Consider the following 17386-nt stretch of genomic DNA (forward strand, 5'->3'; position numbering starts at 1 on the left):
CCACCGTAACATTAACACGAATTGAATCGAACGCACCATTAATTAGTATCATGATGATGATGATAATGCTGCATTTCTGAGGGGGTTTTCTCAGATATACCTTAAGTCTGACATGTCCCTAACCTACTCCAGCACAGAAAGCTAAAAATAAGAAAATAAAAAAAGCAATTGAGAGGTTTTCATAAACTTACAGAGCAGATCTAGGGGCGGATCTAGAAAAATATTTATGGGGTGGCAAGGGGGATGCCGGGGTTTTTAAAGTGTGGCAACATACAGCAGACATCGTAAATGTCAAATTGGCCATAATAACTTTTCTTTTAATTCTGGAGTGGCAGCAGAAGTGGCAAGGCTTTCTTTAAGGGTGGCAGCTGCCACCCTATGCCACCCCGGTAGATCTGCCCATGTTACAGAGTAAAGAAAGTAATGATTTGTGGCCTAATGATGAAATAAACCACTCCCCCCCTCCCTTTAAGCAGCAGCAGCAGCCGCTCCACCGCGCCTGTCTGTTCGCTGCTGTCTCTTTACGGCTGGGTTGAATGTGAATAATTGCCACAGGTGGACGGGATAACGCCGGTTATTTCTGTTGGCAGGAGACTTGAACTGGCTGTTCATTGTAAGATGGCAGCTGTGGTCTCTCAGCAGCTTCAGCGACCTCACTGCAGCCGGAGAAAGCCTCTCAGGACTTATTGCTTTTTAAGCAGCAGAGCTGCGGGTTCGTCCAACTCAACATTTTACTTTCTGTTAATCTTCGTTAATCAGCTGAGAATCGGATGTCTGGAGGCTTTCTCGATGGTTACAGTGCTTACTTTAACGTATTTTTTGCACTATAAGGTGCACTTATATAATTTTGTATAAGTTTTCTGGTCTATTTTCATAAGGTGCAGATTATAAGACGCATTTTAAGCAACACCAGTAAGGAACAGGGGTATTGCCATGCCATAGCTAAAATAAGCTAAGCTTAGTTAAGTAAAAAAAACTGTAATTCTTAAAAAAAAACTTTTCTTTCAAAGTCAAACAAGCATAAAACAAATTCCAGTAAAGTGCTTCTGTTTATTTTCAGTAAACTTAGATTTCAAAATTTCACCAGCACTACAGCTGAAGCATTAGCATTAGCCGCTAACCACTATTGCCACCAAACAGCACTACTACTGAGGAACCCTGAGTGTTCCAGTAAGCCAGGGCGATGTTAGCTAGCGGTTTGTCACACGTAGCTTATTTTAACACAGTAAACATGCAGACTAGAGTCAGATATATTCTCCTCTGAAGGAGTGAAAGAGCTAGCGCTTAGCGCTGTGGTTAGCAGCTAATGCTAATGCTAATGCTGCTCCTGTCTCTGTACTGGAGAACTAAACTGAAACTCCTGTATAACTCTGTACTTCAGTGGAGTGGCTTTACTGCTCCTTAATACCTGACTGATACAATTCATACATAAGGAGCATTTTTTGGGGGAAATTAAATTATTTTAAGTGCATTTTTAGTGCAAAAAATACAGTTTTTAGTTCCATTCGTTGCCAGTGTTGCAAGTTTGTCCATAGCTGAATAAGGTGCCGTCCTCAGTTCTGAGGTAAAATAAACTGTTTACGGCCTACACACACTGAAGCTTTCTGCAGGAATTTCTTCTACAGTTATTAAGCAGACTTTTCCTCATCACAGCAGCACAGCACTGATGCAGCTCCTCTTTTCACATGAAGGTAGAAAGCGCAGCTGCCTACACACCGGGGGCTGTTTCAGCGCTAAAACAGGAGCGACTCCCTGTATCTGAATGATAACGGAGGAAGAATGCGCTCCCAGTAGGAGGCAGAGACATATAGCTTTACACTGATGAGATGATCCGAACGATGCGGCGCAAAAAAAGAGAAAACTTTAGATCATTTCTCTGAGCAGAACTTTCTGTACTTTCTGTAAAATCTCTGAATCTGAATCAAACTCTTAATGATGGAGTACGTCAGATAATGAGAGCAGTATTCCTGCCTGAGGAGATTCTCAATTTATAATTTCAGTATATTGAATTCAGAATTCAGCTTCAGAATGAGAAATACAGCTCTGGGAGAAAAAACTTACTTAAAATGTCTCGACTAATGAATCAACTAATCGGATGATAATTGTTTCGATTAGTCGATTAGTCAACGGTTATTTCTGCCATGTCCCCCATCTCTAAAAACAACATAAAAACAGCTAAATGTATGATTTAAATGGCATTTAAATGCCTAAATGTTGTTTAACCGTGGAGAGTACTGATATTTAGTGATTAAATAAGTAGTCTGTTGTGTTTGGGCACTTTTGGAAACACAGATCAAGTTTCTTCTGTCTCCAGCACTGTGTGTAATGCGCCATTGTTACCAGTTAATCGATTAATCGACAATGAAATTTGTAGTCGACAAATTTAAACAATTGACATTATCGATTATATCGACTAATCGTTGCAGCCTAGTCTTGTATACAGGCTGCAGGTGTAGGTGATACAAAACCCTTATTTTTCTGCAGTAAAAAACTTTAAATTTATATTCTGAAGAAAATGCGAGGGTTTGAAATCTCCTACAGGACTCTTACAGGAGAAGCTGCCAGTTTTCTCTCTACTCTACTTAATAATAATTCAGATCAGTAACAAAAATCAGGAATCAACCCAAATTCTGCAGGTTTGAAAATAAAGACAGAAAAACTAGACAAACAAAACGTATATAACAATTTTATGATTTTATTCATTCTATTTTGACATCAGCAGATTTACCTAAATATTTTTTTAATATATTTTCCATTACTATTACATTATATATAAAGGCCTCCATTAAAAGAAATGACTGACAGAGCCAAGATTTTTTTCATGTTTTGAGGTCATTCCTTTGCATCTTTGCATCTGTTTTTGCCTGTTTTTGCTCATTATACTGATCCAGATCATCAGTCAGTGCAGTCCGGTACAGTAGTTATCCTGCATGTTCGTCTCTCGCGGTGCTTTCCTCTCGTTTGTAGGCGTGCGAGAGTCTCTTGTACTAAAACACGGAGAGTTCACGGCTGGGTGATCGTGCAGTAGCTGCACTTTCCCTCGTGAGCTCGGCCGGTCTCCTCCTCCCCGAGAGTCCGGGGCGAGCGAGGCGGGGTCGTTTCAGTTCTGAGGGGATTGATCTGCAGCTCGTTGGTCGTTAGCTCTTATTTGTGTCGGCCCCTCGCCCCGGTGAACTCCGTACACGAGTGTGATTATGGAGTGAATCGGGGTATCAGTGCTTTGGCTCTGTGCGAGGGGCTCTTTAAAAGGAGGTGAATAAGCGTTAAGTAGACCTGTCACAATAAGAATTTTTTGTGGACGATATATTGCCCCAAAAATATTGTGATACATGATATTTTTGTCATTCCACAGTCTCTGTCTTAGTGCTGGGTGGTATACCGGTTCATACGGTTTATACTGTATACCGTGGGGTTAACTTGAACCGGTATATGTTTCTCACACACCTCCATACCACTAGAGGGCGCTGTGGAGAAAAGAGTAAAACGCTGGTCTAAACCAGAACAGCTCCTGCTGCTGTTTCTACGGTATGAGTGTTTTTATCCCAGTAAAATACAGCAGTAACTACAGCCCTTTAAATATATAATAATACTGAAACTTGAAGGATGATTTAAATGTATTTGTTAACTGGAGAAAGAAAGAAATTGAATAGTTAAACTTAAATTGAGTATTTCATGTTTGTTTATAGTGTTTATGGAACTATTTATTAAAACATAAAATTTTGTAAAGCGAGCCGTGTTAAATTTTTTTATATAATAATAAAGTCTAATTTCTTCATATATTGTGTATATATTTTGTGGCACAAAGTAAACCCAAAACTAATCAAAGCTTTTAATTAAAGCCTTAGTGTTTTATATATATATATATATATATATATATATATATATATATATATATATATATATAAAACTCCTAACAGTACAGTATATTACAAACCTATATTAAAGCCCAGTCATGCAAAAAATAATAATAAAAAAACGTGATATACCGTGAAACCGTCAGAATCGTGAAAAATACAGTGATATGCATTTTTGTCCCCCATACCGCCCAGCAGTATTATGTCAGATCTCCTTGAATTCTCTGCCGGAGAGCGAGCCGGGGGTTTCATTCACGGACGCCGAGATTGGACGTGCACGAGGTTGACGTACGCTGGCAGAGGGCCAGAGGATCTCTGGAGGTTAAGAAAGTGTAATTTCCACGGCGTGCGAGCGTCTGTGGATCATCGCCGGGCTCACACTCACATTCTGAGAGCTGTATTAAGTGTTAAGTCAGCCCTCAGCTGCTTTATAACACTCAGCTATTTAAAGAGCGAGTAAAAGGAGTCCCTGCTCTCCTCACTGATTACAGCACCGCTGCTGTGATCACTCTCCTCCTCCTGTTAGTGCTCCCACGGTCATCACACGCTCCACACGCTGATTTCAGACGCTGATTCATCCAATTACCATTTGGATCATTTCTCTTCCATTCAAGTGTCAAACAGACACGGGTTTCTACTTTTATAAAGAAGAATAAGAAATAAAGTAAAGAGCTGTTGAGGCCAACAATCAGTGATCTCCTGATTCTCTGCCTGTTTATCACATTTTATTTATCTGTTCATGTATTTGAAGCACATGTGATGATGATGATGATTCACAGCGTCCACCTGTTGCAAGGTTGACTGTGTTGCAGCAAATGTTCAGTCTTAATTTGGCTCCTGTTGATTTGAAGCTCCGTCTGTCACTGTCAGAATACTCCATGTTTGGACAGTTATACACTTTACAGTTCCAAAATTACAAAATAAACTAAACTAAAAAAAGCCTGCCGGTGTAGAAAAGCGCACCACTCTACACCATGTTATGATGGTGTGGAGAACAAAGGGTTAAATCTTCACATAGTTAAAAAAAAAAAAAAACGCGGACTAAATCGGCGATATGAGCGGGAGATCGCTGGCTCGAATCCCAGTCATGCAGCTTGCCATCAGCTGCTGGAGCCCTGAGAGACCACAGTTGGTCTTGCTCTCTCTGGGTGGGTACAGTACAGTAGATGGCGCGCTCTCTTTCCCCTATTCATCACTCCTAGGGTGATGTGGATCAGCACAAGGCTGCGTCTGTGAGCTGATGTATCAGAACCGAGTCGCTGCGTTTTCCTCCGAGCGTTAGCGCTGTGATGCTACTCGGTTCAAAAAGTTCAAAAAGAGGCGGAGCCTGACTTCACATGTATCGGAGGAGGCATGTGCTGGTCTTCTTAACCCTCCTGGTGTTGATAAAACTTGAAAGGAGAGAGAAAAAACATTTTAAATCTTTTTAAACTTTTAATGGAAGTCAATTCCATTCAATGGAATTCTATTGGTCCGTTCATCAAGTAATTTTGGCACAGTGTAAGCGAGAGTTTATCTGTTTAAATAATAGGAAACTAAAAATTTACAAAAAACGGAGATACTTGTTTTTCATTAAAAAGTGATGATATATAATAAATGTAATTAATTATAAATTAGCATTATCATGCTAACTTCAAACTTTCTGTTCTCTGTTCCTGTAGAGGATTACCCCTACCCTCTGGACAAGCACAGTCCCTCCATCCCCATGTCCCCCGCCCTGCCCCTGTCCGTCTGTCCCATCCCCGGCGTCCCCCCGTCCGTCCAGCCGCTGCCCGACGCCGGGCGCCCGCAGGTGCAGCTGCGAGTGGGCAGAGAGTGCCCTCAGAGTGCCAAGGCTCCCGGCAGCTCTCGCTCCGGCGCCCGGGACTCCGCCCCCTGCCCCCACAGGAAGGACGGCCAGCTGGGATCCGGCCACGGCGGCGCCGCCACCAAGCAGCCCAAGATCAGCCGGCGGCGCGCCACGAACGGCTGGCTGCCCGTCGGCTCGGCCGCTGAAAAGGAGGTATTCATCCTGGTACGTACCCGTCTCCACCACCAACACCAACACCACCGCCGCCGCCGCCGGGTCTCAGAGACTGCAGTGCAGAATACACAATGCAGCAGAGCCTGGATCAGCAGAACTGCAGAAGAGAGGGAAAAAACAGAGTTAAATAGAATTAAAATTCACTTATAATGCAATTATATGCATGCATGTTTTTGAATCTGTTAATATACAAAACATCAATACAAAAAAATCTTATATCTCCAAATAAACTTGATGACGAACAGAGATGAGGTTGATTTGTGTTTGACAGTGGACACCAGTTTTAAAAATTTAATTCAGGTCATTTTATGCCAATTTCAGGTATTTCTATTGGTCCATTTAGAATGAAATTTTGTCACAATGACAAAACGTACCAACTGCCAGATTCACATTACTTTAAAAACGGAGATACAAGTTTATTGCTGTAGTATGTGTAGCAATGTTATAAAGTTATTTTATGCCGTTTGAGTACAAAAAGTAAAGTAATAAATGCAGGTAAAATGCAAGACATGTATATATATATATATATATATATATTAATAACATCTATATATAATAACGTATAATATATAATGTTAATATATATAATGATGATGATGATGATGATGCTGATGATTGACAGGGTGAGGAAGCACCAGCACTGCGTAGGTGTTATGAAGGTGTGCAGCGAGACGAAGAGGTGATCAGGGTACGAGACACTGTCCTGCTGCGCTCCGGCCCCCGCAAGAAGTCCCTCCCATATGTGGCTAAAGTCTCCGCCTTCTGGGAGGACCCCGAGTCAGGTACCAAAACAACTAAATATTAATAACTTATCATTGCTGTTATTACCTTATATATAATTGTAACTTCACAGAATATGAAATAAATAATTCCTAAGAGTTTCTTTAATCCCGTTTCCACCTGCTCCTGCCAATAATCACTTGATTTAGTCCCGTTACCGTCCGCTCCCATCAAATATAGCTTATTTTAGTCCCGTTACCGCCCGCTCCCGTCAAATATAGCTTGTTTTAGTTCCGTTACCGCCCGCTCCCGTCAAATATAGCTTGTTTTAGTTCCGTTACCGCCCGCTCCCATCAAATATAGCTTATTTTAGTCCCGTTACCGCCCGCTCCCGTCAAATATATCTTGTTTTAATCCTGTTACCGCCCGCTCCCATCAAATATATCTTGTTTTAATCCTGTTACCGCCCGCTCCCATCAAATATAGCTTATTTTAGTCCCGTTACCGCCCGCTCCTGTCAAATATAGCTTGTTTTAGTTCCGTTACCGCCCGCTCCCGTCAAATATAGCTTGTTTTAGTTCCGTTACCGCCCGCTCCCATCAAATATAGCTTGTTTTAATCCTGTTACCGCCCGCTCCCATCAAATATAGCTTGTTTTAGTTCCGTTACCGCCCGCTCCCATCAAATATAGCTTGTTTTAATCCTGTTACCGCCCGCTCCCATCAAATATAGCTTATTTTAGTCCCGTTACCGCCCGCTCCCGTCAAATATAGCTTGTTTTAGTTCCGTTACCGCCCGCTCCCGTCAAATATAGCTTGTTTTAGTTCCGTTACCGCCCGCTCCCATCAAATATATCTTTTTTAAATCCAGTTACCACCCGCTCCCATCAAATATAGCTTGTTTTAGTTCCGTTACCGCCCGCTCCCATCAAATATAGATTGTTTTAATCCTGTTACCGCCCGCTCCCATCAAATACAGCTTATTTTAGTCCCGTTACCGCCTGCTCCCGTCAAATATATCTTGTTTTAATCCTGTTACCGCCCGCTCCCATCAAATATATCTTGTTTTAGTTCCGTTACCGCCCGCTCCCATCAAATATAGCTTTTTTAAATCCCGTTACCGCTCTTTTGATAAAAACAGTATACAAGTAGAACCCTGATGTGATAGTTAGGGGTGGGTAATATGGCACCATATTTCAATATTTCAGTCTAATATCGTTCACCATATTCAAAAATGTTGCTATTATTGCGTATGATATGATTTGGCACACCTCTACTTGCAATATTAATGAACTTTTACATTTTAAGAATATAAAAAATGGAATTGTAATATAAAAAAATCCAACGCATTCACATTTCACATTTGAATCTCCATGCTAAGAAAACCCTATTGACTGAGGATATTTCAGTATATTGTAATCTGATAATGATGTAATTATTGTGACAGATATACGTACATAAATATTGCCCCTCCTACGTTTTGATCCACTCGTGATTTTAAGTGCATTCTGGTGAAGTGCACAAATACAACATAAAAAAGCCAATTCAGGACAGACTGCACTATCATCACTATCATCACCCCGCGCTCCTCTCCTCACTCCAGCGGGATGATTACAGCCCTTTGTCTCCAGTCTGAACAGGTGAGGGAGGCAGTGTAAATGAGGGGAGCAGTTGCAGGTAATTATAGCGTAGTGAGGAGAAGCAGAATCACCACTCTGCTGAGGAATCGAGGGGGAAGATCGTGCACGAGTACGATGTAGAGGGGGAGGGTGAAACGATGGTGAGAGTAGTGATGATGTTTCAGTGTTTCTGAGCATTTTAAACCTGCTAACTTACATTATTTAAATTCTGAGCTTTGATATGTGCAGCACTGGGTTAAAATTAGAGAGCTTGCGTACATTTACAAACAGGAATTAAGTCCATCCGTTACCACACTGTTCACCCTGTTAAAGGAGAACTCCGGTGTGAAATGGACTTTGGGTGTATTAAAATAAATTAAAATGTGATAAAAAGTTCTTATATTTGCAGTTTTCTGACATCTAGTATTTTCTGCTCTTTACCCAAACTTTAGCTTTAGAATGAGTGATATGGGGCATATTTTACCCTGCAGATAAATCACTTTTTACACCGTTATTCAGCTCAAAGTAGCTCCACACTTCACTGGTAGAATCCAGAGAGTCCTGATATTTAAAACCAGACATTTAGAGCTTTAAAACTGAACAAGAAACTTGTTAAAAAACACTGTTTAGATAAATCTCCGGTGCCGCCATCTTTAATTTAATTACAATAAATCAACCGTTGAGCACTGTCTCCGAAGCTTTCAGACCTCAAATAGTGCAAACAAAAAAATTATATTTTTATAAAGTTTTAAGAGTTCAGAAATAATCAATATTTGGTGGAATAACCCTGGTTGGTTTTTAATCACAGTTTTAATTTCATGCATCTTGGCATCATGTTCTCCTCCACCAGTCTTACACACTGCTTTTGGATAACTTTATGCTGCTTTACTCCTGGTGTAAAAATTCAAGCAGTTCAGTTTGGTGGTTTGATGGTTTGTGATCATCCATCTTCCTCTTGATTATATTCCAGAGGATTTTAATTTGGTAAAATCATAGAAACTCATCATTACAGACTGTATTTGTGTAACAGTGAAGCTCCTATTTATTGTGGGCTGTAGAATATATAGTGATGTCTGTGCTGGTCTGATATATTGTTCTATTCTGTGTTTCTCCGTAGGGGAATTGATGATGAGTCTGTTTTGGTACTACCGTCCAGAGCACACTCAGGGGGGCCGCGTTCCCAGCATGCACTGTGAGGTGAGTTGGCAAAGAAGAGAAAGATAAAAAGCGTGTGGTAAATCCCAGCGTGGTTCTCCACGGGACAGTAGTGTAAACATTTGACTTCCTCTGATTATGAGTTTAGAGAGGAAGTAGCAGCGCTGGTCTCTGTGCTCAGTAAGCCCATAAACAGTGGAGTCACAATGAGCTTCTGAAACCGGCGCTGTGTATCTGCTGCGGTTGATCTGGTGAATATTTGAGCATCATTGCTTCCTGTCTGTGCTCTGGGATTTCAGAACGAGATCTTCGCATCGCGGCATCAGGACGAGAACAGCGTGGCCTGCATCGAGGATAAGTGCTACGTCCTGACATTAGCACAATATTGTAGGTAAGTCCCGTGGATTTGGAGTGACACTGAAGCTGTGAGTGACTGAGTATTATATTACTGTATTTTTCACACTATAAGAAGCATCTAAAATCCTTTAATTTTCCCAAAAATGCTCCTTATGTATGAATTCTATCAGTCAGGTATTAAGGAGCAGTAAAGACACTCCACTGAAGTACAGAGTTATACAGGAGTTTCAGTGAAGTTTCTCCAGCACCAAGACTGGAGCAGCATTAGCATTAGCATTAGCCGCTAACTGCAGCACTTGCTCTTCCACGGTTTTATAGACGTGTATATCAGACTGTAGTCTGCGTGTTTACTGTGTTAAAATAAGCTTTGTGGGACGAACCGCTAGCTAACATTACTCTGGGTTATCAGAACACTGTAGGGCAGCATATATATATATATATCGTATTTTGAGGACTATAAGGCACACTGGATTATAAAGTGCACTATCAATAAACGTCTATTTTCTTGTCCATATTCATTCATAATTATAAGGTGCATTTTATGTCAAAAGGGATCAGGGGTGTCGCCATGTTTCCCTTCTAATTCAGGGGTGATATCAGTTAGCCTTTCTTCCCACATAGCTTACAGTGCAATGTACTGCTCCTTAATACCTGACTGATAGAATTCATACATAAGGAGCACCGGATTATAAGGAGCTCTGATGATTTTGGGGGAAATTAAAGAATTTTAAGTGCAGCTTCTGGTGTGAAAAATATGGTAAATTGTATTAATAGTATATTAAATATATATATAAAAAAACATGACCAGTATACTACTGATTACAACAGATTACATATTTAATCTAAATATCACTAAATATCAGTACTATTCACATTTAAACAACATCTAGACATTTAAATGCCTTTTAAACCTCATGTTTAGCTGTTTTTCTATTGTTTTTAGAGATGGAGGAGACTAATCGACTAATCGAAAAAATAATCATCAGATCAGTCGACTACCAAAATAATCATTAGTTGCAGCTCTACTCCCTACATTAAACAAACCCTATTTAAACAGGGCTTAAAGGTGTAATACACTAAGAATCATAAAATGAATAAAATCATGTGTTCAGGTCAGAGATCTCGTCCTCGTGTTGATGTGTTTGATCTTGGTGTTGTAGATTTTGTGCCTTGGTGAAGCGTCGTGAGGAGGGTCTTCCCAAAAGTGCCCCCCCGGTCCCCCCCGCCCTCAGCTACACCATTCCAGCTCACCGGCGCGTGCCGGCGGACGTGGACCCGGACCTGGTGTTCGTCTGCCGCCACGTTTACGACTTCCGCTACGGCCGCCTGCTGAAGAACCTGCAGTAGCGGCGGGGGGGCGGGGCCGACACACCGAGCCATACACTGAACCACAGTCCAAAAGCTGACGACACAATCAACCACCTTACCGAGGGAAATGTAGAGCGGCCGCAGGACTGACCGGCGCTGACGGGACCCTGGAGCGCGAGTCCTGCGTTCCTGTAGGAGCTGAGTGAGATCCGCGGGTCAGTCCCTCTGAGGTTTTAGCGTAACTCAGCGTTTTCAGCACAAGTGAGAAACGATGGCCGAGATGTGATCTGTCACTCAATGAAGTTGCTTCTGTCTCATTTCTATTTATTATTTGATTTGTTAATAGTTATCTTTTATACTTGCTGTGTGTGTGTGTGTGTGTGTGTGTGTGTGCGTGTGTGCGGGTGGGAATGTGTGTGAAAAAACAAATATATCAAAGTGTTTGGAACAACAGCAGTACCTTGAATTATAAATTAGTTTAAGGTTGAATATTCTTTCCTTGATTGTAAATGTGCCCTTCTTGGCTGTAGAGCTATTTATTTATAGATATGAGGTGGAAAATATGAAATTATATTTATTTTTTAGAGCAATTTGAAAGAAAAAAAGAAAAAAAAAAACGAGTTCCCTATGTGACGTAGACGAGACCAGGAGTGTTTCCTCTTTCCTGAATCAGATCCTGTCAATCTATCGAGTAAACCGGACTGTTGTGGACCATAAACATATACTCTCATATACAGCTCTGGAAAAAAATAAGAAATCACTTAAAAATGATGATTTTCTTTGATTTTAGCAAATTAAAAACCTCTGGAATATAATCAAGAGGAAGATGGATGATCACAAACCATCAAACCACCAAACTGAACTGCTTGAATTTTTACACCAGGAGTAAAGCAGCATAAAGTTATCCAAAAGCAGTGTGTAAGACTGGTGGAGGAGAACATGATGCCAAGATGCATGAAATTAAAACTGTGATTAAAAACCAACCAGGATTATTCCACCAAATATTGATTTCTGAACTCTTAAAACTTTATGAATATGAACTTGTTTTCTTTGCATTATTTGAGGTCTGAAAGTTCTGCATCTTTTTTATTATTTCAGTCATTTCTCATTTTCTGTAAATAAATGCTCTAAATGAGAATATTTTTATTTGGAATTTGGGATAAATGTTGTCTGTAGTTTATAGAATAAAACAACAATGTTCATTTTACTCAAACATAAACCTATAAATAACAGAATCAGAGAAACTAATCATTTTAAGTGCTCTCTCATTTTTTTCAGAGCTGTATATTTATATATATATATATATATATATTCTGGTGGACCAAATATGTCCCAGGGTTCCTCAGCTAGCATTCGGCTAATTCCTCTGTCGATCGACCAATGAAAGGAGGTGTGTTTAACTGTTGAACTCTCTCTCATCTTACTGTAACTCATGAGGACTTGCCTTACACCCTTCAGAAGAGTGTGTCCCGCTTCCTCGCCCGCCTCACGTCCTGCCTTTTCCCAGCAAACCAAAGCTTTACACACCGCCACGCTACATGTGATCCCTCTCTCTCTCTCTCCCTCTCCCTCTCTCTCTCTTTCCCTCCGGCCGTCATTAGTTTGCACTACTCTTATCCTACTCTTAAACCTCTTCTTTCACCTGCTACTGATCTTTATAAACGGAGGAAAAATACTGTGTATTTGTTGTGAGTGTAAATAAAGAACAGAGAGAATTTAACATCTCTAGTTTCACCAACTGAGGGAGGCACTCTGTTACACTCTTCTTATTCTTCTTTTTCTTTTTCTTCTATTTATTTTTCTAAATGCGAGTGAATGGGAAAAAAATGAATTAAATAAACTCTCCTGCTTTCAGTATGTGCCATCGCAACCCTGTTCGAACCCTCTCCGACCCCCCGGACCCTGCTGGAAATATATATGAAATATATAAATCCCTTTTGACCTGATCGCCGCTCTGTGCGTGAGATTGATATGAAAAAGCTGTTTCTTATGGTCTTTTTGTGCCTTTAATAGTTAGATAGAAATAGATAGTCTGCTCTGAGAAGAATCAACAGCATCAGAGGTTTTTTACTTTTATTTATATTTATTTTATATTTTTACCCCCCTCTCGTGGCTCTTTGCTTCCGTTGCCCTGCTCATTTCGTTTCACGCAGCAGTTTGTGCTAAAAGCCATTTCTTTATGGCTCTCATTGCACTACAGTGACCCCCCCCCCCATTCTTCCACTTTTCTCTCGCTGAAATAGTTCAAAAACCCTGAAAATTTTAAGGAATAAAAGAGTAAAAATGGCCTCGAGTTGAACTCAAACATTTTTCTTTTTTTTTTTTTAGTTTTTTTGTTTGTTTGTTTGTTTGTTTTTTCTCCAGGCTGCAGCATCACCTGGACAGGTGGCGCCACTGGACAAGAATTACCGTATTTTTCGCACTATAAAGTGCAGCAGATTATATTTTAATGCGCATTATGCAACTTTAGTAAGGAACAGGGGTATTGTCACGTTTTCCTTCTAATTCTAAGCAGGTTTTGCACCTGAGTGGTGGCCTGTAAGACCTGTAAAGCTAAGCTAAGTTAAGTAAACAAAACTGTAAAAATTGTAAAAAAAAAAAAACAACTTTCTTTTAAAGTCAAACAAGTGCTGGATAATAATCTATACAAACTGTTTATTTGGGTGAGTAAAGCACTTCTGTTTATTTACAGTAAGCTTTCCAGATTTCCACTAAGGCTGGGTGCAGCAGCATTAGCATTAAGAGCTAAGCACTAGTGTTAGCCGCAGTTAGCGGCTAATGCCGCCCGACAGATAATAGCTACCGTTGAGTCCCACGTAGCTTGTTTTAACACAGTAAACATGTTGGCTGCAGTCCGATATAATCACCTCTGAACAGCGAAAGAGCTAGAACTTAGCTCTGTGGTTAGCAGCTAATGCTAATGCTGCTCCAGTCTCGAGTCTCAGTGCTGGAGAACTAAACTGAAACTCCTGTTTAACTCTGTACTTCTTAATACCTGACTGGTAGAATTCATATATACTCTCGATTTTTAGGAAAATAAAAGAATTTTAAATGCGCCTTATAGTGCGAGAAATACGGTAGCCTTTTCATTTTGTTGAGAAGTGAAAATAGAAGAGGGTTGAGATTTTATTTTTAATTTTTCTTTTCTGTTCTAACTAAAGAGATGTGTGGCGAAGCAGGATTGCGCTCACTCTCTCTCTCTCTCTCTCTCTCTCTTTTTACGCCTTTTCGAACTGAGATTCCCTCATTGGCTGAGCTCCGCCGTGACCTCGCTCCATATCCAGCCGCCGGCGCTGTGGAAGCGAGAGCAGCAGCATGCCTTCTTTCTTCTTTCCTCCCTGTCTTCAGCCTTTTTTACTCAGCGCAGGAGTTCGATCTCCTCACGGCTTTTATTCAGTAACTCAGTAACTACTGAACATGTCAAATCGAGCGGCGTGTTTTGTTTCATCGACGCCCCGTTCCACTTTCTATTCAAAGAACTTGAAGAGCATCTATCAGTCGAACTTGTGTTGTTGTGCTAGAGCTAGACGCGTGATTTCTGTACTAGTTTAGTAAAACCGACTCCCTTCTGGGTGTATGATGCCCACGATTCGCTGGTTTTGGCCAAAATGTGCATCGCATTATCGCATTAATTCCAGTCTGATCACGACGAGCTTTTCATTTACTGTTCTGTTCTGTTTTTATCTGATTAAGACATGATTTCCTTCACATCGAGAATCAGGAAGTATTATTTCTCTTTTGTTGTTTGATTTATTTGAACAAATCATTGTTTGCTTGGAAATGTCTGTATTGCTGTTTGAGTTGAGGGATCATCCTGTGTTAAAGCTCTAATCATAATCCATAAAGCACTTTTAGATTATAAATGTTTTTTCTCCACTTTACAGCTGTGAGAGTTGAAGTGGTAGATTGGTTGATTGATTGATTGACTGATTGATTTATTGATTTTGGTAGTGATGAAGTGTAAAGCCTGGATAAGCTTACTGCACATTCATAAAAATGATTTATTTGATCAGTATCAGGAGACAATTGCTTTTATAAATGACCCAGAATTAAACGTTTTCTATTTTCTCCCAACCAGGAGGGTTAAGAGGACCAGCACACGCCTCCTCTGGTACATGTGAAGTCAGACTCCGCCTCTTCTTGAGCTGCTGCTGATGCTGTAGCATTACCGAGTAGCATCACAGCGCTAACTGCTGAAAATGATGCTGTTCATTAAGCATCTAATGAGCAGCAGGATCAGCATCTGCTTAACACAGGCCTGAAACTTTAAATCACCATTAATTAAAATTATACATTTATTTTATGTGCTGCATCATATTTCATGTTGCACAGGATGATCCCTAACCTCACACTACAGAAATAATGACATTGAATTAAAGGAGAACTCTGGTGTGAAATTGACTTTGGTTGTATTTATTAAAACATGATATAAAGTTGTTATCTGTGTTGAATATCTCTCCTCCGCTCTCCTGCAGTTTTCTAACATCCAGTATTTTCTGCTCTTTACCCAAACAGGCTTTAGAATGAGTGATATGGGGCATATTTTACCCTGCAGATAAATCACTTTTTACACCGTTATTCAGCTCAAAGTAGCTCCACACTTCACTGGTAGAATCCAGAGAGTCCTGATATTTAAAACCAGACATTTAGAGCTTTAAAACTGAACAACAAGATTATTAAAAACACTGTTTACATCCCATAATGTAGATAAACCTCCTTAAATTGAATCACAATAAATCAACCGTCGAGCACGAGAACAAATAGTAAAACTTTTTGAGCAATTAATAGTTTTGTATTATTGCTTTGTAACTTATTTTGATTTTCTTTTATTATTATTACTATTATTTTTATTATTATTAATACTATTGATTTTTTAATTCATTTATTTGTGTTTTTATTGTATTATGTAAAAGTTAGTTTTAGCTCATTTTAACTAATTTTTGTTGTATTAATCATATCTTCTTTTGATCTTAATTTTTTATCAATTAAACCAAGCTTCATTATAATTATTATTTTTTATTTTATTATAATTCTATTTTTATTTATTTATTTTTATATTTTATTCACAGCTATAGTTAAATTTAGCTATTATTTTCTTTGTCATTTCAGTCCCTGTTTTTGTAAATGCTCGACTACATTAAAAATGAGGGTTGCCCACAATGTACATCCGAGTCAAAATAAAGGTTGATTAATTGATTGATTGATGTAATTTGTTGCTGGTTATTTACATTCTAATATCGACAGAAATCGATTACTCTTTTTTAGCAACACCTGGTATTCATGCATTTCCAAGAAATTAAATATATTTTGCAATCTGAAAAAAATATATATATCCTACTATTTCATCTAGTGCTGATTTTATTGTGATTAAATTAAAGATGGCGGCGCCGGAGATTTATCTACACTATGGGATGTAAACAGTGTTTTTTAATAAATTTTTGTTCAGTTTTAAAGCTCTAAATGTCTGGTTTTAAATATCAGGACTCTCTGGATTCTACCAGTGAAGTGTGGAGCTACTTTGTGCTGAATAACGGTGTAAAAAGTGATTTATCTGCAGGGTAAAATATGCCCCATATCACTCATTCTAAAGCCTGTTTGGGTAAAGAGCAGAAAATACTGGATGTTAGAAAACTGCAGGAGAGCGGAGGAGAGATATTCAACACAGATAACAACTTTATATCATGTTTTAATTTATTCACCTAAAGTGTAAACTAAATCTTTAATCCTTCAGCATTGTGAATGAAATTGAGTGTACCATATATTCTGTTCTGATTGGTCAGCGAGGAGGTGGGAGGTTCATTCCGAGTGGTGTACAAAAAACTCACTATCAATTCCAAGCGCTTTGCTCCTCCAATGATGTGAGTGTGTGTGTGCGTGTGAGTGTATGTGTGTGTGTGTGTGTGTATACAGATACATATATATATATTTGAATGCAGCATGGAAGTACTGGGCATTCTTGGGAAACCTGCAGTCCTAGCACAGCGCGTTTGTATTATTTAAGATAGAAATGTATATTATAAGAGGAGAATATTTAAATGGAATAAATAATATATGAGTTTCACCTGCTTGTGCTGTTTTATTTCTCTGCTTCGTTGCTCCTGCTGCTCACAGGAGTGTAATAAAACAGCGCTGTGCTCTAATGTGACAAGATATTTCCTGTTCAGTCATGTAACACTGTTATTATACTATACCATAACCAATCACTCTGTTCTCACAGATTTTACACCACAGGTAAATAATTAATATTGGTGATCATTTACTGCACATGTACGGTATTGTATTAATGTATTATTAGTTATGACATCAAAAATTTAATAGCTGTCAGAACAGGCAGCGCTGATGGTTAAATTA

General features: G+C 39.5%; 1 protein-coding gene across 3 annotated transcripts in view; it reads left to right on the forward strand.

The window, feature by feature from the left end:
• Window positions 1-15432, forward strand: part of bahd1 (bromo adjacent homology domain containing 1) — a 45506-nt gene extending 30074 nt beyond the window's left edge. For all 3 annotated transcript variants that reach the window (XM_022672540.2, XM_022672542.2, XM_022672541.2), the window contains exons 3-7: window positions 5516-5868; window positions 6500-6659; window positions 9333-9412; window positions 9670-9761; window positions 10888-15432. In XM_022672540.2, coding sequence (XP_022528261.2) covers window positions 5516-5868; window positions 6500-6659; window positions 9333-9412; window positions 9670-9761; window positions 10888-11074 — 872 coding nt within the window. In that variant the 3' untranslated portion in view covers window positions 11075-15432. The remainder of the gene's footprint in view (window positions 1-5515; window positions 5869-6499; window positions 6660-9332; window positions 9413-9669; window positions 9762-10887) is intronic.
• Window positions 15433-17386: the final 1954 nt, after the last annotated feature.

Source organism: Astyanax mexicanus, chromosome 14 (genome assembly GCF_023375975.1).
Source record: "Astyanax mexicanus isolate ESR-SI-001 chromosome 14, AstMex3_surface, whole genome shotgun sequence".
Classification (NCBI taxonomy): Eukaryota; Metazoa; Chordata; class Actinopteri; order Characiformes; family Acestrorhamphidae; genus Astyanax; species Astyanax mexicanus.